The 26,283-nt window shown below is 39.7% G+C and overlaps 1 protein-coding gene across 2 annotated transcripts; it reads right to left on the bottom strand.

Annotated features, from left to right (window-relative positions):
* Positions 1-193: 193 nt before the first annotated feature.
* On the bottom strand, positions 194-25,352 carry tcirg1b (T cell immune regulator 1, ATPase H+ transporting V0 subunit a3b). Of its 2 annotated transcripts, none has more exons than XM_036569314.1 (20): positions 25,138-25,352; positions 20,463-20,582; positions 18,431-18,509; positions 18,172-18,320; positions 17,955-18,050; positions 17,631-17,819; positions 16,253-16,335; positions 15,821-15,914; positions 14,013-14,225; positions 12,559-12,709; positions 12,314-12,453; positions 10,865-11,022; positions 10,345-10,435; positions 8,793-8,911; positions 7,650-7,863; positions 6,175-6,288; positions 5,455-5,535; positions 2,916-3,036; positions 2,010-2,181; positions 194-775 (listed from the first exon to the last, which is right to left on the bottom strand). In XM_036569314.1, exons 2-20 carry the CDS (start codon positions 20,577-20,579, stop codon positions 682-684), a joined length of 2,475 nt encoding a protein of 824 aa, XP_036425207.1. In that variant the 5' UTR covers positions 20,580-20,582; positions 25,138-25,352; the 3' UTR covers positions 194-681. The 2 variants fall into 2 exon arrangements, with proteins under 2 accessions (XP_036425207.1, XP_036425206.1); XM_036569313.1 differs by having other exon boundaries at positions 2,916-3,039.
* Positions 25,353-26,283: the final 931 nt, after the last annotated feature.

Genomic DNA, 26,283 nt, shown 5'->3' on the forward strand with positions numbered 1-26,283 from the left:
TGCCACATTCACTGTCTCCTTAAAGCAGTGAGCGATATTTCACACAGACAAATAACAGACAAGTCTTGAAAGTTGGCTTTTATTTCAGCCTCACATTCTTGATTCATTGACAAATCCAATTTCATTGGTAAAGCAAGTTGAGCTTAATTAAAATACATTTCATGCAAGACACTGAATCAGCTAATGTAAAAGATTTGCCATAGCTGACAAGAAATAAATCCCTTTATGAATCATACAAAGAATTTTCTATTCACTGATTACTGTTTTTAAGAGTAAAAAAAAAAAATCATCTAACTTGATCAAAAGCATTCCTTTTGGCCTGTTTTAAGTTCCCTGAAAACCTTACTGCTACACACAGACAAGTCAGGACAATCTTGCACATGGATAAAATATCCCTGAGTTACACTCAGCGCTCATTGTACTTGAATGAACTCTGTGGAATGCATAATGTGTATCGTGGTTCCAGAACAATATGATTTTGTTTATACGGAAAAACAATTCATAAAGAGCAGCATACGGTACCTTCCACCATCACAAAGACTTAAAAGATGTTACACCTTAGACTCCCATGATGACAAGCAGATTCCTGATGACTGCAACATTGCCATGTTTGAAATGTTCAGGTTAAAATACATTATTTGCGATTTACAGACTCTAATAACAGTTATTTGATATTGACCGTCAGTTAGCTGCAGAGATGCTGATTATAGACTTGAACGCAAATGGAGTGAGCTTGTAGCCGGTTCCACTGTAGAATTTGTTCTGAAATTCCACCCTGGGCAGATGGAGTGAGAGAGAGAAAGAGAGAGAGATTAGTGTCTGTTAAGACTTAAAAGGGGCAAAGAAGTAAATACATGCTTAAGGTTAGGGCTGGGCGATATGGCCAAGAATGTTATCACGATAAAAAAATTCATTTCAGTCTATATCGATACATATCGTGAAAAATGTAAAATTCATTATTTCTTTCAGGTTTGAAGGCTGATTTTTGGTCCTGAGTGGTTAATTGCTGTTTTAAACTATTCTTTATGGTCAGAACACGACAAACACTCGGCAAACAGTGGAACATTTCACAGATCTGTCACGGGACAGTGGGAGAAAGTTTCTGGTCGGCTGTCTTTGCCAGCTGGAAAAGCACGGCTGCAATTTTTGTAATATGCACAATTTAAGAATGAAAACATTATTTTTAGCTGTGACGAGAGCTAAACTGTTTAGTTAATCAACGTCAGCTTAATACAAACAGCAAACATTAGCTGGTTCGGTAGGTCAGTGATGGATCATACAGCCTTACTGCCGTCACTCCTACCACATCCATGTCAGAGCATATCACAGTATTCAGACACCAGCTAGCGACGTCTGGACTTCTCTATTCTGTTGCAGTAGTTTGAGGGTGAACCGCAGTACATCTGACGCTCACTGTGAGTGTGATTCTCTCACACCAGACAAACAGAGTCCTCCTTTTAGGTACGTTTTAACCAAAATCGGTCCTGTTTGATCTACAGTACTGAATATTCGCCGTGCTGTGTGAGTGACGGAGCGCTGCTTCAAGTTAGCCAGCTGCTTAAAAACAGCTAGCCTGGGAAGACAGCCTTCTCCCACTCCCTAACACCACATTTACAGCGTTCACTTTGTTGCTTGGGAATGCAACACTAAAGTATGGCTGACTGAGCGCTGTAACAGTGCTGTAGTTCTGAGGAGCAGACATGATTTAACACTGCTAAAGCTTGTTAGGATGTTAGGAAAGAGGTGAGTTTGAATATATATCTCCACGTTTCAGACATTGTTAAAGTATATTTGGCGAAGGAGCAGTGTCACCTTCCTTGCTGTAGAAAATGCCACCAGGGCTGTCGCTGAAGTGCGAAAATGGTCTATTATATCGAACATTTATTAAACATTTCTAATGTTTTTATTGAGGAAAGTTACATTGCGATAATTATTGTTATCATTTTATCGCCCAGCCCTACTCAAGGTTATTACCATTGTTACATTGGGTGCATGTCTGTTTGTCTTACCAGTGAAGTCGCAAAGCATGGAGAAAAGCAGAGAGCCCTTCCATGACGAGCAGGATAGAAACTGTCAGGACAGCAAAAAATGCAAATACAACAGCCATGATGACACTTCCCACGTAATCCGTATTTCTGAAGGAGAACCGCATCACCATCACCCACAGCACCTCCGACAGCTCTATAAAGAACACAGTAAACACCAACTCAGCTGCCAATCATTAACATGTTGGGCACTAATTTGTATACACTCAGCTGTTTTCCCTCAAATGACACATCTTTTTCCCCTTCAGTTTTTAAAAGTTGTTTTTTTTTTTTAATAAATCTGGTGCCTTTATTGTGAAATGCATGTGAAGAGCTTGGCAGCTAGTGTTAGTATAATTACTGGAACAAAACCTTGCTTCTCCAAAATAGTAGCTTTTCAGGAGAAGGAAATAACCTTCTTTTAATTAAATTACACTTTTTAAATGACATTTTTTAAAATGACAGCATATATGAGATACAAGGTTTTATATGATACATGGAAGCTGAACTGCTGTGGAAAACAGTGTAAAGGCAGTCTGCACTAGCTTGAACATTCAAGCCAGCGTTTACATTGATTACATGCATTCTTTTCTTCATCATAAGATGGGAATAGTAGCACAGCAGTATTAACTGCATCAGTTAATTAGCTGTATAAATAGATAGGAGGTCATTTTAATTTGTGCGTTTTGTCTTACTTTAGAATAATGTGCATCACAAAAACACTAAAATCATTCAAAAAATATCTTAACATTGGAAAAATCTGTTTTTCATAAAAATATGTATAATCCTTTAACACAGCCTTGTTACAATTCCCAAGCCTTTGAAAATTCAATAGTACAGACTAGGCGCTCATCCTAGATCAGATTCTGATTGCTAAATATGGGCACTCACGGGCATGAGCCAGACTGAGAGCCCACAGACGCAAGTATGAAGCAGTGTTGGAAATGCAGCCCAGGCAGTACTCTATGGTGTGGATAGCCTGGTGCATGAAAACATTGGCTCCATCAAACTCCTGCTGAACAACAAGGCAAGAGAGAAGAGATAGAGAGGTTCAGAAGAATGAATGAGGCAACACTGCAAAACATACAAAAAGCATCTTGACTGAAACTGCTGCTGATGGTGTTGAGTTTTGAGACACATGTATTCTATAGGATGGCATTTTATTTCCCAATTTAAAAGCAGCGTTACATAATGACTTCCAATTTTTGTTTCCTGAAAATAGTTTAGAGATGTTAGGAAAAGTGTTGGTTATTGAACCCTTTTGTTGCCAGATGAAGGCTAAAGCAGAGAGCTAATAGCAGGTTTTACAGTGATCTGGCTGTGTTGGTGCTGTATTTCTGGGTTGTGTGATGTTAGAGCTGGTTTCTCTCACTCTGGCAGGTTCTGCTGAGTGTTCTGGTGTGTATATCATGTCGCTTGTTTAACCCTTTGTTTATAATATGAAGGCTAAAAGCAGAGATGTAATATAACAGTAGCGAGTGGGTTGTGGATGATTTTGGAGCTGGATTGCTGGCTGATTGATGGTCACAGGTGGATTAAATCACTCTGGATGGTGAGGCAGAGTCTGGTGAGTGATCTGATGTGTGAATCATGTCGCCGTTTTAAACCTTTGTTGGAATATAAAGGCCAAAAAACAGCAATAATATCAAGATTTTCTGTGATTTTCAGAGCCGAATTACTCACTGATGCTGATGTCACAGCTCGATGACGTCATGCTAGCTAGTTAGGGCCAGGTTTGCTAAATGGTCTGATATGGACATCAGGTATGCATCTTAAACTGTTCTGAAGTTATGAAGGCTAGACGTTAACTACATGTTTGCCCGTTACAGGTCAAAACTGTATTGCCAATATGTCCCACTCTCATTTTCAGTTTTTTGAGTATCAGAACTAGACATCTGGGTACATACTATCAGAGTGAAGTGGGAAGAAAGGGGTTATTCTGTACACTGTAAAACATAATTACTTTACTCATGATGTCACACAGCATATAAGAGATACAAGGTTTTTATCTGACACATGAAGCTGAATTGCAGTAAAAAAAAACAAAGGTCAGTACTAGTTTAAACAGTCAAACCAGCTGTAATGGTTAAACTTGCCGACTAAAATCTAGTAACATGTACTATTTCTTGTGTAAAGCCTCAGCTACTTCGGTAAATCTAGTTAAGATCAATTAATTTGGAGTCCTACAGACTGAAAAGTGTTCGGCCCAAAAAGCTTCTCAGCATTTCCTAGCTGGTTTTATTGTTTTCTATTATTTTTTTCCTCATTTTTCATTAAGGTCTTTCGCATAATGTTATTTTTTGAGCCGTAGCATATTCTCATGCTAATTTAGATGCATTTTACATGCTTTTATTGTTGTCACCATTATAGTGTTTTGTGTTCAGGTTTACCAGTTTGCCCTATAGCCAAGACCGGTATCAGGTGAGTACCAAGCCCAAGCAGTTTCTGAACAGAATTGCAATAGCACTTCAAACAATTTGAGCTCTTAAAAATGGGCAAATCTTGAGGACTTACCCACCTTATCAATACTCTATGAAGAAGTGGATGAGACAACACAAAGCCACTGGATATGCAGCCATTTGTTCATTACTGCATGAAAAAATGCACTTAAAATGACAGAGCTGTTTCACAGCTGATACCAATGCACTGCACAAAGATGAATATTTACAGCAAAGTGCTATTAAATGAGAGATCAATCTAACTATGCTGATTCAAGTTAACCTAACAAAATATTAAACACAACTCAAAAGAGTAGAGTACTGCAAGCTTAACTGAAACCATTTAAAATTACTGGGCTGTTTGAGTTCATCTTACTTTCTGTAGAAGTGTAAATGTAACTATAATTTAAATATAAAGTGTTTTAGGCTTGATAAGCTGTTACTTTACCTAATGTTTGTGCCAGTAAGTTTGATTTTGTTAAGAGAGGGCAACTAATTTAAGTTTAGAGTAGTTGGCATCGTGCATCATGGCATATTAAGAACGCTTTTTTTTATCAATTTAATGCACCGCAGTGTTAGCTTGCATGTAGCAATATTCCTATTTCGACTCCTTAGCCATCTCCTAACTCAGAGGATCCAGTGACATTCATATATATCAGTTTTGAAACATTTTTGTTAACCCGGAGAAGCAAAAGCAGCAATTTCTGAAGAAGCCATTGAGTGTTGTGACCTGGAGGTTGAGACTCTTTTAGGGCTTATTTTGTTAAAGGTCTGGTGAGACAGACTACTGTAAAAGATCATTCTGAGAACTACTTGAGCCAAACAAACGTGTATTGTACAATTAAAGCTCTGAACAAAATTCTCATTGAAACTCTGCCCCAGAAATATCTGAAACCTGAAAACTGATCTTGTTAAATTACTAAACTGATAGGAAATGTGTTCTCCTATTCCATCCAATCCAATCCCCACCCTGTTCTGCCTTCTCCACTCACCTCCTCCTCTTCTCTCGTCTCCACTTCTCCCTGCTGAGTGTTTATGGAGCCATTTTCTGTCAGCAGAGGGCGCCTTTCACCCTGAGGAATAAGAGAGCGTAGTCAAAACACAGACACACACAAACAGAGAACTTGTAGAGAGGAGTATTACTACTCTGTAATGTCTTCCGGGTTTCTTAAACACTCCCGAGTGAGTTCAAAAATGAATGGGATAACATGGAGCATTTGAGCAAAATCATAGTTTATAAATGCTTAAACATGTTTAATGAAAAAGAATACAATCATTTTCTGAACACAGAACAGCATAAAACATTTTAACACTGCTGTTATATTTTTAAGAGCTTTTAAACTTGAGCTATAGGAGCCAATCAGCACTCAGTAGCAGTAATGCCAGCGTCCTGCTGTCTAAAACCCGTTTGCTGTAGAAGAAAAAGGACATACATATGTATGTTATCTTTGATTTTTAGTGAAATACATCCTTCTACTTTCTAAAATTAAAGGAAAGTTCTGGGCGAGTGATTAGAAACTATTTTAACTTTTCGTTTTTAGCGATTGAGCTCCATTCACTCCCATTCACTGAGGACTTGCTCGCCGGCGCCCTCTGCTGTTTTGCAGTCCTGTTTTGATATAACAGGGGAAATAGGAAGCAGCCAGGCTCCTCATAAACCGGCTCTGACACAAAGTCCAATCGTACATACACACATATGCAAAAACTCTTACAGTGGGTTGGTGTCTCTTTCGCCTGTATGTGATGTACTCATGGATGGGCTTCCCCAGCAGAAGCACAGGAACTGAGCACAAAGCTACAATCACCAGAATCATCTGTACAGTCAACTAAAGAGAGCATGAGAGAGAGAGAGAAGGTTAAGATCTTTATCTGGCTGGCAAACATTCACAAGAAAACAATTTTCACAGCAAACATCTGCACAACTTTACTAATACATCAATATAATTAAAAGGCTCAAACTGCTTGAACTCAACCACCCAACCAGTACTATGACTAAAACTACCGATACACCTCAAAAGCTAACTTAAAATGAGACTAAATACGATACTGAATAGAACAATGTGTATCATTAGCCTTTCTAATCGCAGCATTCTTACTTACATCTCAATAACGTAAAAGAAAAGTTAATTTACATTAATTTATCATTAAATTACTTTCCATAATTACTGGCACCCTTGATCAGGGGTCACAAGTTTTATCTGTAAAGGGAAGGTGTGGCTGCAGGTTTTCATTCCAACCAAGCAGGAGGACACCTCCTATAACCAATCAAACATTTAAAGAATGAGCCCAACTGCTTAACTGCGTAAATATGAGCAAAAGAAATCTGCATCACTGCTCCATAACCCAACTGAATCGTTTAGATGCATTTACATTTATCCCTTGTGTGGTGTTGATGTTGTTGTTATTCAGTGGTCTGCTGGACCCACCACATTATTGGGTTTTTAAATCAATACAGCCATAACAATTTATGTAAAAATACCAGATGTTTAAAATATCACAAGTGGCCAGTGTAGGGTTCTCCTTTAGCAGCTGAAGCCAGTCAGCAGCCTGTCCATGTTGCCCACCCTCTCTCTCACACACACACACACACACACATGTATACAAACACATATACACACACACACACACACACACTAACAGCAGGCCATGTAGTAGGAGAACAGAGTGAAGGACACAGCACCTCCACACTTTTACTCCCCGCAGGTTCACCCAACACATGTGTAATATAAATGTGTGGGGGGTGAACAGAGTGAAGACACTGAAAATGGGTTATTTTATTTGTTCTTCACAGAAAATGAGGAAAGACCAAGAATCTGAGGTTGAAATAATATAAAATCACATCATTTTTTCTTTTGGTAAACACTGAAAACGGATCCCAGAGACCTCAACACCACACAAGGGTTAAACAAGTGGAATCATTTGTGCTTCTGCTTGACGGGAATGAATACCTGCAGCCAAAGCAGCCCTTAATGGAGATGTTCAGCGACTCCTGCCTTTCATAATCAGATTGAGATGAAACTGAAAACATGGGCCTGTACTGACAAACCTTCTTGGAGTACGAGTGCTGATCTAGGATCTGCTCCTATCAGTAAAGTCAGAGCAAATAAGAGAGGAATCTGATCCTAGATCAGCTCTCCTACCCTGAGAGGCTTTGCGAATGCAGGTCCTGAAGATATATATCACAAACCTGGCCATTGTAGAGCGGTTTGTTTTCGTCGTTCTTTGTGAACAGGAACATGTCTATGAAGTGGATGAGAATACTGGGTGCAGTGTTTGAGTGCATAGGACCATAGACCACCCACTTGAAAATCACCATGAAGATGAGGTAACCAAACAAACACAGCATGAAACACAACTCAGGAATCAGCACCAGAAACACACTGCTTATCTCCCCAAAGTGCCTACAGAGAGTGAAACAGAAAGAGAGGTAGAGAAAGAGGGAGAGGGGGAGACACACATACGCACACAGTGAGTATATGACCTCATGTTACAACAAATTATTTTAGCCTATGTTCACACAGCAGGTAAAAGTGAAACAATTCTCACCAAATCAGATTTTTTTCGTTGGGCTGTTCTTGATATCTTTTAAATGTGATCTGTATGCGACATCAGTCTGAACAGATCAGCTCCTAAACTGACCCGCATGCACAAAAGAACAGAGCATCACATTGCTTCAGGTGGCTCAACCAGAGGTAAACAATCACGACTGCCAACGAACGCCAGTCGCTCCCGGAGGATCAGCTTCATCTTCACCAGCATCACAGGAGCCATCATGAAGCTTCACTGACTGACACCTGGGCTCATCACCCAGAATGTGTCCCAGCTCGCTGTAAAAAGGGCGCGGTCACTTCGTTTTGCGTCCTCTGACTCTTTAAACTTTGCTTTCAGCCTTTTAACTGTTCTTCGACGCTGCAGCCTCGTCTCCTGCGGCCGCGTTCAGACATTTCTTTCGAAATCTCTTCGAACACGGAGAGTTTTGGATGAGTCTCTTCTAATTTTTCTACAGAAATATCATCCCAAATGTTTTTGAGTCTCAGCAGCGGGAAATGATGACGAATGCAGAGTTGTATTGACGTAAAAGTCGCATGAATTCCGATCGGATTTCAGTATCACGCATCAAAGCGTCTCAAATTGGAATTGAAAATATCAGTGTGTGATTCAGTGTGTTTTTGCTGTTCACACAGACACACATCTGTGTCACATATGAAAATCAGATTTGGGCCACTTTTACCTGCTGTGTGAACAAAGCCTTATAGACAGACTTATAGACAGTTTTATTGAAAAGTCCCTGGTTAAAACAGCAGGTGTGTAAACACACAGGTGCACTCACACATAGTTGAACAATGACAGGCAGACACCAAAGGTCATGTGGATGACACCGACGATGACCGACATTTTCATCTTATAGGAGTTGAGGAATGTCAGGTGGTTATTAGCCATTCCCCATATCTGTGTGTAAAAATGAAGAGTTATCTTAGGGAAATCTAAAACCATTTACTGTCTTATTTTAGAGCCAAAGAAAATTCAAAAACATAATGAGAGAAAGAATGAAAGTAGCAGCAAACAAATCATAAACAAATATGACTGAGCTGTATAGAGAAAGAATGACTAATAATATCCAGAATCCAGTCCTACTTCATATACCCATTTGTTAGGTATACCTGTCTTGTACCTAAAGTACTGTGCAAAAGTCAGAGCCTACCTACTGGTTATTTCAACATTCTCCAGGGTAAAGAGGAGAGGGATCATCCGGCTTGTTATCAGTGCTCAGTTCAAAAGCCAGCATCCATGATGGTATGGGGGGGTACCTTAGTGCACATGGCATGAGTGACCTGCACATTTGTGAAGGCACCATTAACGCTAAACAATATATACACAGGTTTTGGAGCCACATATGCTGCCATCCAGACAACGTCTTTTTCAGTGAAGGCTTTGATTCTTTCAGCAAGACAATATAAAACTACATTCCGCATGTATTACAGCAGCAGGGCTCTGTAGTAAAAGAGTCCGGGTGCTAAACTGACCTGCCTGCAGTCCAGACCTGTCACCACTGAAAACATATGGCTCATTATGAAACTAATAATATGACATATGAGACCCTGAACTGTTGAGCAGCTGAAATTCTATATCAAGTAAGAATTACAGAGTGTTGTTGAAATAACAGGTGATGAAACACAGTGGTAAACATGCCCCCCTCCCAACTATTGTGAAACATGCTGCTGGCATCAAATTCAAAATGGGCATATATTTTTCAAAAAATATTAACATTTCTCAGTTTCAACATCTGATATGTTGTCTTTATACTATTTTCAATTAAATATAGGGTTTGAATGATTTGTATATCATTTGCATTCTGTTTTTATTTACATTTTACATAGCATCCCAACTTTTTTGAAAATGGGGTTCTATAATCTCCTTGTACTTAATTTAACAAATAAAGAGTAGTTTCTGAGTTTTGCACAAGACTGTATTCTCATTGGTCGTTTTATAAGAAACACCTACAACATAGGTACATTTTAAAGGTGTACAATTACTGACTGTAGTCCAACTGTTGCTGTACACCAGCCACCCTCTCATTGTTTTAGTTGACAGACTATTTTTACTCTAGCAGTGACACTAATTGCATATAGCAAAGTGCACCTATGTGGTAGGTGTAATTGATAATATGGCAGTAAGTGTCGGTACAAAGTAGGTTTACCTAACACTCACAGTCACACAGTAAGAACAAAAGAATGCTGTTAATATATTTTCATGAAGTTGATACATGAAACAGCATCAAATCTTTCAGCATAACGGATAACAAAATAACACATACGAACACCTGAAATAACCATCAATAAAGCTTAAAAAGTTTACAACATTCTGGTAAGATAAAGATTTACCGGATCAATGCCGAAAGGATATGGTCCAGTAAAAACTCCAGTAACGTTTGGATCCAGCGAGAGAAAGTTATTAACTCTAAAAGTCTCGTCCCTTCAAAAAAAAAAACAAGACAAAAAAAAAAAAAGATAATTTTATTCAAAAACTTAGTCATATGCAGACATTTGAACACCACCAGTCAAATGAAAAAAGCTAACAAGTTAGCACATCCTCTACTGGGAACAAACTAAAATATACCATTTGTCTGCAAATTTTAGTGCAAAATTCTATTTATTTGCAGAGTTCAACATACTGAAAAATGTACCATAAAATATTAAATATTAAAATGTGCCATAACTTTCACACAGGCCACATTGTTTTTTTCCCCTCAATATGTTAAATTCAGAAAATAAACAGTAACTGTGCAGTAAAATGTGCAGAAGTATGTATCTACATTCGTGCCAAACCTTTTCCACAGTGCCAAACTGTAGTACAAAACAATGTAATGAGAGAAGTGTGATACTGTGTTTGCGTGTGACGTACGTCCAGTTGTAAAACAATGCATTGGGCCGGACGTGCCAGCTAGATGAGAAGACGTTGAGGCCTCTGCTGAAGCACTCATTATAGATGGCCCCGGTGTAGATGGAAAAAAGCCCCATCAACAGAATCAGATAACGACCTCCAAACAGCATACGCCAGATCTGACACACAAAGAGAAAAACAAAAACACGGTTTAAGTACTTTTATATATTGTCTATTTTATCACTGTACAAAGTCTGGTTCCACTGATTTACATTAAAAGTAAAGTAGGTTTTTTCCATTTTGGAGATATATATATATATATATATATATCGCTGTTGCCTGTTGCCTTTTACATTGTATGTAAATTGTAAATTTCATGACGAATGGATTAAAAGAAATAACCCAAAATGACTTGCAAAAAAGTCTGGTTTCATTGATTTACATTAAAAGCAAAATATGTTTTTTTTCCTTTACTTATGAAGTTAGCATTTTGGAGATATGATGGGTTTTTTTTTCCCCAACAACAGTGATATATAATGCCCGTCTAGTCCTTTTCCTTTTGTTTTATTTTAGCATGCAGAATGTTAGTTGTATATTTACAATAAATAAATAAACAAACAAACAAACAAACAAATGTTGCCCAATATCTACAAGGGACATAAGATGGGGCAAAAAATGAAAAAGACACAACAAAAAAATACTGGGGTTAAAGTCGTAAGACGTACAAAAGTACGTAACAACTGAAAGTGGTAGAAGCAGACATTTTGAGAACTGAATGATGATGTACTGGTCTGAAACATGTTTGCACAACACTAATCAGGAAGGCGTAGGCCTAAATGTACTTTGGTCCTTTTTTCCACCATAGATCGACTAATTAACCCTAACTTGTCTGCTAGTGTGGCGGATGGTGCCTTATCTTCTAAAATCTGCAAAGAGTTTGCAGTTCATTTTCAAAATAAAACACACTTGATAAGACAGAGCGTAGCTCAGCCGACTGAAACAAGTTCCTATAGCCTTCCGCCTACACTGACGATTGACATCATTCTCTGTTATCAATCATAAGGAGCTTATAAATGTTATAAACAAAATTACGTTTGTCCACATGTGATCTTAACCCTGTTCCTTCTTCATTCCTTAAGATGGTTTTTGATTGTGTTCAAAATGATGTCTTAACTACTGTAAACTGTTCTGTCAGGTGCTTTTCCAGATGTTTTTAAAACACGCAATTATCCATTTCGATTCCTTCTGATGATCAAAACTCTGTAGACAGACTGACCAGCTGTGTGTCAGATATTTCTCAGTGGATGTCGCAACATTTCTTACAACTTAATAACAAAAAAAACCTGCAATACTGATACTTGGTAATACAACTCAGAGAAAAATGAGAAGTTTAATGAGAAGCCTGGTTCTTTTGCTTCATATACCAAACCTGAAGTACGAAACCTGTGTGTGTTTATATGCATATTTTACCTCATTAGTGTTGTTCCTCAGTTTAGGGTCTTTCTCTTCTAGAACCATCCAGAGAGCAGCTAATGCCATGATAATGCCATGCCCCACATCCCCGAACATCACAGCGAACAGGAATGGAAAAGTGATGATGGTGTACACAGCTATGGAGACGAAGAGAAAAAGGAAGAGAAGGTGAGAAAAGAAAACAAGGTAAAACCATGTAGCTCCTTAACCCCCACCTTGTGTTCTCGTGTTTGTGTAGTTACCTGGGTTGACCTCTCTGTAGCTGGCCACTCCATAAGCGTCTACTATGTTCTGGAATCCTGCAGTGAAGGCGTTGGTGGGAAACAGGGTAGGAGGAGAGGTGGTAGCAGGCAAGCGATTATAGAACGATTCAACACTGCTACCACTCTTCCGCTGGGGGGGGGAGAAAGAGAGGGAGAGAGAAATTTGTTTTTGTCGCAAGATGGATCCCATTCCACCTAATGAGAAATTACTGGACAACAAAAACTGCAGCCAATCTAAATGTACAAAAAAATGAATTAATAGCACACGCTAAAAGTAAGTATTTTCACAAAAATTGGTTGAATAGGAGTTCCCAACCTCTCAAAAGCAGCTACAAAAAAAGCCTCTGTGGGAGCAGAAATAGGCCAAATTAAATAATAATAACAAAATTTTATTTGATAAGCGCCTTTCAAGACACCCAAGGACGCTGTACAATAAAAATAACAAAGATATAAACAAATACACTAAGAATAATAATAATAAAAATAAAATAAATTTAAAAAGAAATAAAAATAGCATGTAGAAATATGTAAACGTAATACACATCATTTTAAAAAATAAATAAATAAATAAATAAAAATCACAGTACTGGTTCACCCAAAAGCCATCTGGAAAAGGTGGGTTTTAAGACACCCACCCAACAGTACGCAGCTTAGAGGGAGGAACTTTGAACAAATGTGAATCAGAGGAGCGAAGAGTGCGAGCTGGAGAGTATAACTGAAGCAGACTACCAAGGTAGGAGGGGACGTTTAAATATAAATATAACCTTATATCCTAAACTGGCTAACAATGAGTGCATTTCCATGCACTCAATAATCTGATCATAATCTGGTCACATAAACACCATACTCTGATCTAGAAATCCGATTAAGAAATCCAATAAAGAGAGCTGGATTTAAGCTCAGTAATCAGATCACACACACACACACACACACACACACACACACACACACACACACACAAACACACAAACACACAAACACACACACACACACACACACACACACACTTTCTAAGCCGCTTTTACTTCTGGGTTGGGGGGGGGTCAGATTACTCAGTGCAACTCTTACTCTGATTTCTTTCGAATATCTCAAGTCTGCGTATGTGCGAAAACAGACCGCGGTACTAGAAATATGCGAGCCATGAGACGCAGCAAAACACTTTTGGAGCGGCGCTGAAACAAAACACGAAATAAATGATTTAAATATTCTTTATCTTCTAGATGATGTATGTTTATATTTTCAGGTAAAGTGGCGCAAACTTTTTTTAAAAAAATTAATTACTGACAAAATCTGATTTTCTGGAGTTATCAGATTATTAAGTGCATGTAAACGCACTCACTGACTCAAAGAGGACCCCTTAGCATCATCGGATGTACATGATAATCTGGCTCTTGCTTGCTATTGGCAACATTTCATTACTGTTCATTACTGACCCCTCCCTCTCGCAGGGCGCTCTGCAGGGCAGGAAGCTGTCTGACTGGACACCAGGCCTCAGCGATGAGACATTTCTCTGTGACCGAGGGGCTACAGAGGTTCAGCACCATTTGAACGGCCTTGCACTTCTGCACTCGCACACGCCACTGTGGCAACACGGCCACGGCTCGCATTAACAGCTGCTGCAGGTACTGCTCCGTCTCATTCATCACCTATATGAGAGAGAGAGAGAGAGAGAGAGAGAGAGAGAGAGAGAGAGAGCTGTTTAATAAGCTGTTTATCTGACTCTCAAAACTTCACTCATAAGAATGATGGGAAGTTGAGAAACACTTACATTGGCACAATTTTACGAGCAAACAATTTCAGCATCATTAGGAAAGCGAGACTGCCTGACCCGACGCACCCTAACCATTACTGTCATTCCCAATCTGACCATAAGCCTGACTCTAAACTAACCTCGAAACATAAAAATGAACATGTGACTGAGACTAAGAGTAAATAAGGGGTCAGTCTGTGTAACAGCCAAGCGATTTCTGATTATAATCAGAAAAGGAAAAACAGTTCTATATTTTGTTTTGCCCTTTCAAAAGACTTCTAGTTAGCTAGCTAGTTAATTAGCATAGATATACATACCTAGATGCCGCGTTGGGTTGGTTAAAGCTTTGTAGCTGGGTAAGTTATAGCATTCCTTAATCCGTGTAGAAATTAATAATAGATTAATGTCAGCACCCTCTTACATGAACCTGAAGTCAGCTTCTTATTTGCCAGCTTCCCGTTCCACCTTAAATGGTGCATCAGCCAGCATCTTGTTTGAATTTTTCTGTTACACCTTAAATGGTGCTGCTTCAGGCACCAGAAAGTCACTGCTGCATCATTTAAGGTGGAATGGGAAACCCGAACAAGAAGGTGGTGAATAGGAAGCCAACTTTAGCTCCATCCTTCTGCATTTAAAGATTAGAGGTGATTCACACATTGATCTATTTGCTGATGTGTGTCTGATTGTGTTTCTCACGCTAAACTTGTTTTTTAATGTCAGGTGCAGACTTAATACTTTCTGCTGGTCCAGACGGCTAATTATCACGATCAGTTATTAAAGTAATAAAAGCTGCCGAGAGCAGATCAGTGCAGCCTGGATTAATCTGTGTCTGAGGATTATAACAAAGCAAATTAGGTGAAAATCGGTTGAGTAATAAGGAAGTTGTGGCTGATTTAATCCTGAGACTCATCGTCTCTCAATACAAGTGAATTTGTTTATAAGTGGATCTTGAGCTCTCCAACATGGCGGACGTGCAGACGTATCGCATCAGATAGAGAACAACAGACAACGCGGCATCTAGGAATGTATATCTATGAGTAGGACTGCGTAGGATTCTGAGGGTACAGAAAGAGGAAATTGATGAAAAACATAACTGTCAGTGAAAGTTGTGTGCGCGCATCAGATTATACCGTAAATAACTTAATAAGGTCCACTGGCTTTTATTATACGTGTTTTCAGTAAACAGATTTTCTTTTTCTTTCTTGCTAATTGCTGGAGTTCTGTGATATTTGCTGGCACACTTCATAAAAATGGAGTGAAACAAAAAAAGGACTGGCAGCACGTGGAGAGGAAGAGAAGTAAAGAAGCACTAAAGAAAAGAGAAACACTTTCAAAAATGAGGAAACAGAGAAAGGTTTGATTTCCTAATTCTTTCCTCATCACAAAGCATAAAGTATCAGTGTACTGTAGTGAGCTAACTGGTTTAGTGGAGACTGCGGTGGTGCCCTTCGGAGCAGGTGTTCTATACTGTCTGGGAGCTTTTTTACTTACTGATTTGATGTCCTCGATTCTGGTTTTCAGTCCAGTCAGAATCTCCTCTCTCTCTGCCTGGCTCTCTGCATACGGGAACATCTGCGTGTGGAAGCTAAAATGACAAATGTCATTAAAGTATATATATGAAAACTATTTTAAAAAGGAAATCACTACCATAGAAATCCATGCAGCTCTTTTTTAGCTGTTTTAATTACTTTGTTACCACAAACAGATGAAAAGATCCAGTAATTCTGCTCCGAAAAAGTGGATAAGCAAGTAAAGAGACGTAATAGAGATGGGCGAAAGTCGTACATTACAAGTAGAGATCATGGAAAAACAAGAATGTTGTCTTTTAGAAGGGCACGGTATGATAAATCGTGCATCATCATGAAATTTTTATTTGCATTTAGAAGAGCTTTCTGCAAATAAACAAAACACCTAAAAACTCACCAATCACAAATCTTCTTCACTTTCTGTCCAATCTGAGCCCCCCAGTAGGAGATGAGGAAGACCGTCCACTGCACCATCTCCCCCTGAGACACAATCAGCGCAGAAAAACGTTAAGATCTATTCCTCTCTCACCCACAGATTCCCTGCAGGGCTGTAAAACAGACAGTTCTTATGCTTCTTATACTTCATGTGTTCTTTTTTTCCAGGAATGTTGAAAAGTAACATCTTTTCACCAGCTTATCTCTGAAAAAATTTTTTTTGAGGTAATAATACACTGAATTTATGTGCTGCGACATTAACATTAACTAGGGGCAAGACTTAGGCCCGAAACATACTTCACACAAGGATGCAAACGCAAGTGACGTTGCACTGTAAACGCTCAGCCCTTCTGTACAAACTCATTGTGTGTTCTTACGTTACTGTGCTGGTTAAAACACTCACTGAAGGGGGCCTTAGAGAGCAAATCAGAGAGGGATCTACTGCTATTCCAGCAGCCTCAACAGCTAAACGTGGACAGTAAAGGAGAGTGAGCTGCTTTACCTCTTCTCTTGAAATGGAAATGCGATAATGTGTGATATTTTTTATGACTATTTAAGTCGTCTTTGCGTGGGACTCAACTGCTTATCTGCTAGGGCAGTTGTGAAAGCATGCCGGCGCTACGAGACCGCTTGTCAGGCTTGGCTGTGATTATGAAATGCGTCATGACACTTTTTTCAACACAACTACGCTCAAAAACCTAATCTGCGTAGCTTGAAGCGTCTGCGTTTGCGTCCGTGTGTGAAGGATGTTTCGGGCCTTATAATCAGTATCATTTTCTTTAGGTAATATTACCTATAATGGCATCAGTTGTAGTCTATGCAAGTAACTAGTTTAGCTATTATTTCTACCAGGCGACTGGTAACTCAGCTATGCCAGTGCTTTCCCAGCTAATGGTACAGTTGTTCAAACTGTATAAACTTTTTTTTTGTTTAATATAAATATATTTGTACATAGCAGAGAGGATTTTTTTTCTCCTTACATATGTCCCTCCTGTCTCTATATTTTGTGTATATTTAATATATTTCAGTTTAGTATTTTCTTGTATTTTTATTTTTACTTAGTTTTATTTTCTGTAGAGTGCTTAGCTGTGCCTCACCACAAGCATTTCAATGCATGAATGTCCTGATATGTTGTGCAAATGACAAATAAACCTGAAACTTGGAACTTGGAAACTTTTCATGGTTGATCCACCAATGATTAAGACACAATGGCAAGCAGCTGTTAACCCAGAACCCCGAAGGAAGCACAGAAACGAGGCCGAATGTCACTGGCGCTGCTCTTTAAGCCCATTGTTAAACGTTTTAGGTGCTAAAAGTCTGATTAATGACAAACTCCTCACACTATCAGGGTGTTCCAGCTTCTCTTGCATCTCTCGAAAGTCCACGATGATGTAACCGCGGCAGGCTCGCCATAGCAACCTCTCGAAGGCTGGCACTTTCCACGGGTGGACCACACCCGCAACAAAACTGAGCCTTACATCCTGCCTGTTCTCCACTAGGCCCACTGGATCAAACGAGGGGGGAGGGGCCTGTGACAAGGACACACACACGTAGGTAAACACACGTACACATACATACAGTATGGGCATAAAAATGGAAATTAGCCAAGGTACACACACATAGGAGTCATGGAAAACACGACTTATGAGAAACGTAGTCTGGACCTGTGAGGCTGTGAGCAAGTGCGTTTGAGTGAGCACTCCTCTGTACTGACACAGCTGGTTCAGCTGAGCTCGGATACTGTCTCTGTTCCTGGACACCTGCAACAGTAAACAGCAAACAAGCATTAGTGACAACAACAAATAAAGTTATATAACATGTAAACTGACATTGCTACTCAACTCGCACTATAAGACACCGTCTCTTGCTGCTCACACATACCTCCCTGAGTTCGCGGGCCAACCGTTCACTTTCCTCCTCTATGGTTAACAGCTCCCTGGGCTGAGGGGCTGGAGGGGTGGGCACAGGCTCCTGCAGAGATGAGCGGAGGGACGGAGGGAGGGAGCGTGTAATCTCCTGCTCCAGAAACGCTGAGTTTCAAGCAAAACAGATACAAAATTAAAGTCAGCTCAGTAACAACCAGCGTAAATTCTACTATGGGACGGAATGGACTCAGAAGTCAGAAGTCAGTGACGCTCACCAAAAGTTTTCTCCAGCTCTTCGCATCTCCTCACCTCATTGACAAACTTTCTTTGAAATGCGTTCACATTCGGATTAAGCTAGGATAAAAAATATACAGTTTATGGCAAGCAGAACAGTTTTAAATAAGGTAAGATGCACATTCTGATTTAACCAATCAGGGTAATCTAAACCAGTTTAACCCTTGTGTGGTGTTGATGTGTTTGTCACTCAGTGGTCTGGTGGATCCACTGCATTATTGGCTTTTACATCAATACAGCCATAACAATTTATGTAGAAATACCAGATGTTTAACATATCACAAGTGGCCAGTGTAGCCAGTCAGCAGCCTGTCCATGTTGTCCACCCTCTCTCACACACACACACACACACGCACACACACACACACACACACACACACACACACACACACACACACACACACACACACAGACACTAACAGCAGGCCATGCAGAAGGAGACACAGCACCTCCACACTTTTATTCCCTGTGGGTTCAGCCCAACACCACATGTGTAATATAAATGTGTGGGGGGTGAACAGAGTGAAGACACTGAAAATGGGTTATTTTATTTGTTCTTCGCAGAAAATGAGCAAAGGCCAAGCATCTGAGGTTGAAATAATAATAAATCAAATCATTTTTTCTTTTGGTAAACATTGAAAATGGGGCCCACAGACCTGAACACCACACAAGGGTTAACTACAGAACTCTCTGTTCTGATGCGTTTTTTTTCTAGCCATTTTAAACAGTGCTGCATGATGTATCTATAGTTCAGTGCTTTTTTCCATGCTACAGCCTGGTAAACAATTCATTACTGTAGTGCAATGCTTTACATTTTTTCTTTAACCATGTTACTGTGTGCAGTAAGATCTTACATCAGGGTGGGAAACTGAGGGCCAGAGTCCAGCACAGTTTGCTGATTTCTCTGTTCTGATGCAACAACTAAACCTAGCTATTAACTGCTGAGTTAAATCAGGTGTGTTAGAGCAGAATCATCATCAAATGGTACAGCCCTCCAGGACCAATGTTCCCCACCCCTGACTTTTATAGGCAGTGGGTGTTCAGACACTGGCTGTGTTTACATGCAAATATTTTTGCGAATTCAATCGAATACATTCCGATTACAGATTAAGACTGAGGTGTTTATGCTCACTCTACTCAACACTGATGGAAAATCTCAGTTTACATGCTCACTACAAGTAATCCGATCCACAATGGCGCGCATGCATAGAGAACCGCTTAGGGTAGACGTTACCATGACAACCAGCATCACGTGAGTCCAGTGAGTGAGACGAGCAGCAGTGAGCAGCGCTTGTGTTTTTAATTACTTCAAAATGATGTCAGACTCAGAAAACGTCCTTCACATGTCCTTATTAAAGAAGGCCGAGAGGAAGACGTCGTGTTCTGAGACACATAAGCTGGACGTCCGTCCCACTGCCGTCTTTTAAAGATCAGAGCATAAACTTCGTCTCCTCTGCAGACCAGTTTCTGCTCCGCCATGCTGAACGGTATAAACTTTCACTATAACGTGACGAACATGATCAGAACGGACTTAGACTTTCTGATTGGGAATGTAATCAGATACAGGTGTTTACACGGATATTATTCTTCTATTTAACTGATTATTTACAGGATTACCCACCTCATTCAATCAGACAGACGTTGTATTCCGAATGGCCCCAATTGGACATTCAGACTGAGGTGTTCACATGGACATATTCTATTCCGATTGAGCTATTAGTCGGATTATTAACGGATTATTAGGCTAGTATTGTTCTGGTTTCAAGAATTGTGATACTACACCTAATATCCATATCAAAGTCAAAATTCTTTTTTTGTGAATTTAGTTTCAAATGTAAGCGTTTTGGAAAATACAGTATGTACATTAAGCATAAATGATTAATGACTGTGAGCTAAACAGTTGTGTGTGCATGAGTGAAAAAGCCAAAAAGAGGATAGAGAGGCACAGAGGATAGAGAGGTAGCGCGAGAAAGAGAGCGAGAGAGAGAACATGCAAATTATCCAAACGCTCACATCTCTAAACTCGACGATTCCCAGCTCTCCCAGCTCACTGACGCAGTTGTATGCTGCACCAGACTGCAAGAAAAGCTGCACCAGGCAAACCTCCTCACTGCGGAACATGGAGCCCATGACCTGAGAGAGAGAGACAGACAGACAGACAGACAGACAGAGAGAGAGATTACTAACACAGACACAATTAGCCATCACATGACACTTCCTCATGTGCTCCTAGGTCTATTACTGAAGGTATGATATGGAAGTTCCTGTAGTAAACAGACAGGCTTCTTCTCTTTTCTGCTGCATATAGACCAGCATGTGAGTGTGAGTCCAGTGTGCATCTGTGCTACATAGACAGAGATCCCACATGTACTTTTATTCCACATGTATCATCTTTTCTTTTCCACTGTCTATCTAAAAATAGTGCTGGGCAGCAGTTTGTCTATATAGGTGTACTGTGTTGTTAATATATCATGATGTTGGTTTTCAAATTTAGAAATATTTTTGTGATATATTTGATAGATAATAATAGGGGTGCAACGATTAATCGACTTAGTCGACTAAAATCGACGACCAAATTAGTTGGCAACTAATTTAATGGTCAATAAGTTGGTCACGTCATCATGCACATTTCTCGCACTAACTAGGAATGTTTTGACATTACCGCTAGTTAGCAAATTCATTAAACAACCTCAAGCTAAATTTAAATGCTGATAGCTACATAGGAGCTATTTGGTAATTGAGCGATTGATAATCTGAATAATCGATTATTCGTTTTAATAATCGATAGATTATTCGACTTTGTTGCAGCCCTAGATAATAAGCATTATATCCATGGTATAATGGTTATAATACAGTGTTGTTCCAGTTTTCCTTTGTTGTAATTTTAGTTTTTTTTTTTTTCCTTGTGTAATTCTGTCTTTTATCATGGTATCCAGTATCTCACAGTTAACTATAACCTAGGTCTCTCATTGGGTCCATCGCTTTTGAAAGAACAGTTCTGTGACTGTTCTGTAAATTAAGTGGTACTATTTTCTTTCTGTCTGCTTAACCTTTACATTACCATGTAAAGCTCCCATGAGTGTTAAAGATCAATACGTAAATAATCTTAACAGGAATTCATATTCAGACAGTGTCACGCACCTCTGATATGAAATACCCTAACTGACACTGTCATTACAGTCAGTGTCACATGAGCTCAGTGCAGTCTCACTAGAGCAGGGTTTCTCAACCACTGAGCCGAGAACCACAAGTGAGCTGCGAAGCACCCCTTGGACCTATACTGAGTAGTCTGTAACGGGCCTGTGATGGCACGTTGTCATAAAAATCAGTGAGAAATTGACTTTACAATAAAAAGGAAACCTAAAATGTTTTCAGATAGGTGACAACATTAATACAAGCCCCGCAATAACAGTGCACAAAGGCAGCTGGGTCATTCTAGAGAAACGTCCACTCTTCTATCTATCCATAGGAGTCACTGGTGTTACCAATCCTCACTGGTGATACACACTAGAAAGGGAACACCAGAGACATTTTTAATGAAAAATACATTTTACAACATGGCTGCTACAGAGCATCAAACCACATGTTGTCAATCCTGGAATATCCACTAAAATACATAATTTAATCCATTTGTGTTCTATTTTTTCACAATTAGCTAAGAATAAAATTCGGTCACACCAGTGACTTCAGCTAAAAGCTTCATATGAAATCATGAGCTAAATGAGAAAATCTCTGATAACTGAAAGACACAGTGGACTCGCCATGTGCTTTTCCTCATAGATCCTCAGAAAACAGGTAAAAGGAAGTCAAGGTATGTCATCGGTGTGACTTTTATTTCAAAATAAGAGATTTTTTGTTGCGCAGTAACACCAGTGACACGACTCCTGGGGACAACAACTTTCATTATATATTTTATAATATTTATTTGGCTCATTTGGTCATTTAATTCATATATTTCATGGTCATGTATAGATTATTGCAGTTAAAATTGCAGAAAAACATGTTTTTTAACCTCAAAATATGGCCTCACCCTTTACACATGACCGTGAGGACGAGCTCTTCTGTGATACTCGGAATTCTTTATTGATTGATTAAAAAAACAATATTGCTAAATTGAGGCCCAAGAAGGTGTAATTGTTAAAATAACATTGTTTTACATTAAAATATACACAATTGTAACCCTAACATGTTTTTCAAGTGTAGTATATCTGTAAACTAATGACCCAGCTACATTTATTTTTTTGCCCTTTGCTTCTAGAAGCACCTGACCTTTTCCGTTGTCCACTCACACCAATATTCTGCTGATATTTCATGTTCACTGATACACATCACGTGTTGCAAGAGTACGCCCCCTCACATCACAGTTTGGAAAATTTTCCACAAAAATGACATTTTTAAGCAAAAACATTGAGGTTTGTTTCTTTGTGGGCCTTCATGCTTTCTAGTCATAAACAGGTGGGCCTTGAGGTGGAGAAGGTCAGAGATCTCGACAAACCATAGATATTTATTGGTGCGTTTGAGAGCTTGTTTTTTCAAGGGTTGTTTAGTAAAGGCATTGGTTCTATTTAAAATCACATTTTATATAGAACACAGAACTATTTTTATGCTTAAATGGTTTCAATGCCTAAATTGTTCTTCAGATTGATGGTGAATGTGTTGCATGTGGTCCTGTTTAGCACCAAACAGGGTTCTTCTACTGTTACAATGTCAAGCTTATAACAACAGAAGAACCCTTTTTGGTTCTATATAGAACCATTTTCAAGAAGGTTCTATAAAGACCATATACTTGATTAAGTTACCCTTATTAGTCCCACAATGGGGAAATTTCACATCTGCATTTTAACCCATCCATGCAGTGAAACACCACATACACACTAGTGAACACACACACTGGGGGGCAGTGAGCACACCTGCCCAGAGAGGTGGGCTGCCCTATCCGCAGCGCCCGGGGAGCTGGTGACCTTCTGGTCACAGGGCTGGTTCCCTAATCTCCAGCCCATGACTGCCCCCATGGAGAGACAACACACTCTCCATCAATCTGAAGAATGTTTCATCATGCAAAAAAAACCCAAAAACATAACAATAAAAATAAATAAATGAAGCACGAAATGGTTCCAAATGGAACCATTAGCTTTACTAAAGCAGCCCTCAAGAACTATCTTTTTTAAGGGTGTAACGTTACCAAAGACACAGTGTTAAAATAGTAGGAGATGAAGAGAAACCAACTTATTTCCTCTTACAGAGCACGAGGTGAGTTTTTAGTGGTGTGTTTGAGAGCTTGTTTTTGTTTTTTGTTCAGTAAAGGCATCGGTTCTGTTTAAATCTGTGTTTTACACCGATCAGGCATAACATTCTGACCACCTCCTTGTTTCTACGCTCATTGTCCATTTTATCAGCTCTACTTACTATATAGGTGCACTTTGTAGTTCTACAACCAGCACAACACACACTAACACACCACCACCACGTCAGTGTTACTGCAGTGCTGAGAATGATCCACCACCCAAATAGTACCTGCTCTGTAAGGGTCCATGGGGGTCCTGACCACTGAAGAACAGGGTAAAAGGGGGCTAACAAAGTATGCAGAGAAACAGATGGACTACAGTCTGTAACTGTAGAACTACAAAGTCCACCTATATAGTAAGTGGAGCTGATAAAATGGACAATGAGCGTAGAAACAAGGAGGTGGTCATAATGTTGCGCCTGATCGGTGTATATAGAACAGTGTCTATGCTTAAATGGTTCTTTTTTATAATAAAATTGTTCTTCAGATTGATGGAGAATATGTTGCATATGGTTCTATACAGCACCAAAAGAGTTCTTCTATTGTTATGATGTCAAGCTTATAACAACAGAAGAGCCCTTTTTGGTTCTACATATATATCCATTTTTAAGAAGGTTACCATAAAAACCATAAACACATTCTCCATCAATCTGAAGAACCTTTTCACCACGATTAATGAATGAATGAATTAATTAACCAACTAACTACTCATGAAATGGTTCTAAACAGCATTACCTTCACTAAAGAACCCCTGAAGAACCATCTTTTTAAGAGAGTACCTTTACCAAAGATAGTGTTGAAATAGTGGGAGATGAAGAGAAACTCACTTCCTCCTACAGAGCACGAGGTGAGTTTTCCATTTGCATTTCACGCACAAGCTGCTTCTCCAATGACACGAATGACTCGGACACCGAGCAGCACTGGTGTTTCTGACAGCTTTAGTCTTTTGGGGATGACATTAACTTAAATACAGTCCTCCATAACGAGCTCTAAGACCCTAAGACAGCCTAGCGAGTCCTAAAAAACACAGAAAGTTGGGAACTTTTCTTAAAACGGTTTAATCAATCAGGACTTTCCAACTTCCACTATTCAGGTTTCGTTTTTGGCGGTGGCGACAGACAGTCAGGCCTGCAGGAGCTGCAAAACGGTGGTTTTCTTACGTCAAATTGTTTCACACTTAATCGATATACATGACGTTTTCGACCAACTTTGGTCATTCAGTCCGTAAGAATGAGAAAAGTGCACAGACTGGAGCTCGACTAGCGCTAAACCGAGAGAACCCTTTAAAACAACCACCCTCTCCTCCACTACAGCTGTTCTGGAGCTCGGCTCTCTCACCGCGCTGGGAGAAGAGAGGAGCGCTCTGCTCTGTTGTTGTGGTCGGACCGGTGTAGTAACACTCACCCGCCGGTAGTCAACCAGCACCGAGGACCAACTTCTCTCCCACTGTCTTCAGCCCAATTCGGGGGGGAACGCGCCGGCTGCTCGTCGCTAACTGCAGGCTCCGTGTTCGTGGACGGTGTCCGTGCGAGTGAAGCCTTTCACCGGTTAGCTCTCAGCGTTCTCACCGCTCCGCCACCGACTTCCCGTTTCGACCGAGTTAGTCAGTGCACAGTCATTGGTCACATTCCACGAGACGCTCACGTGACCGCAGGGTTCCACACGGAGCCGTTCTATCAGCTCTACCGGCTCTCAGTTACAGTTTACCTTCAAATGATTTATGATAAAGTAAGATTTATTCCGTAAAGCCACAGATCTTCGCCTCACTGGAGCCTCCAAAGGTATCCACACTCCTCTTCTACCTAAAGGGGAATTCCACCCATTTTTCAAAATGTCCACACAACGCAGTGCTTAAATGTAAACAAACTCATTCAGACTGATTTGGTGTGAAGTGGTTTGTTTGTATAGAAAGTCGCGTTTTTGTTTAGAGTGGTGGTGAAAGGAATGTCTACAACACAAATATAGACATTTATTTACTATCCAAAATCACTAGTGAATCTAGCTAGAGATTACATGTATAGTCTATAATGTTGATGATGGTGAAATAATAGTGAATCTGAAAAAATAAGTTTTTCTTTGGGGACTGTTTTGCCTTAGAACACCCGTCTTGTATCCCTCCACCGTGAATGGATTAACCCTTGTGTGGTGTTGGGGTCTGTGGGACCCATTTTTAATGTGTACCAAAATAAAAAATGATATGATTTATTATTATTTCAACCCCAGATTCCTTTGCCTTTGCTCATTACCTGTAAAGAACATATAAAACAACACATTTTCAGTGTCTTCACACTGTTCACCCCTACATGACCTGCTGTTAGTGTGTGTGTGTGTGTGTGTGTGAGGGTGGACAACATGGACAGGCTGCTGACTGGCTACAGCTGCTAAAGTAGAACCCTATGCTGGACACTTGTAATATTTTAAACATCTGGTATTTTTACATAAATTGTTATGATTATGATTTAAAAAAAACAATAATGTGGTGGGTCCAGCAGACCACTGAGTAACACACACATCAACACCACACAAAGGTTAAAATAGTTTTAGACCAAA

The sequence above is a fragment of the Colossoma macropomum genome, unplaced genomic scaffold, assembly GCF_904425465.1.
Source record: "Colossoma macropomum unplaced genomic scaffold, Colossoma_macropomum, whole genome shotgun sequence".
Lineage (NCBI taxonomy): Eukaryota > Metazoa > Chordata > Actinopteri > Characiformes > Serrasalmidae > Colossoma > Colossoma macropomum.

What these genes read in the sequence shown, in the direction of transcription:
- tcirg1b (XM_036569313.1), bottom strand. Translation starts at nt 20,579, where the DNA reads ATGGGCTCCATGTTCCGCAGTGAGGAGGTTTGCCTGGTGCAGCTTTTC. An exon ending in GAATCGTCGAGTTTAGAGAT is followed by an intron (nt 18,510 to 20,462) that starts GTGAGCGTTTGG and finishes TTTTTATCCTAG; the next exon opens with CTTAATCCGAATGTGAACGC. An exon ending in AGACGAGAGAAGAGGAGGAG is followed by an intron (nt 3,040 to 5,454) that starts GTGAGTGGAGAA and finishes CTTGTTGTTCAG; the next exon opens with CAGGAGTTTGATGGAGCCAA.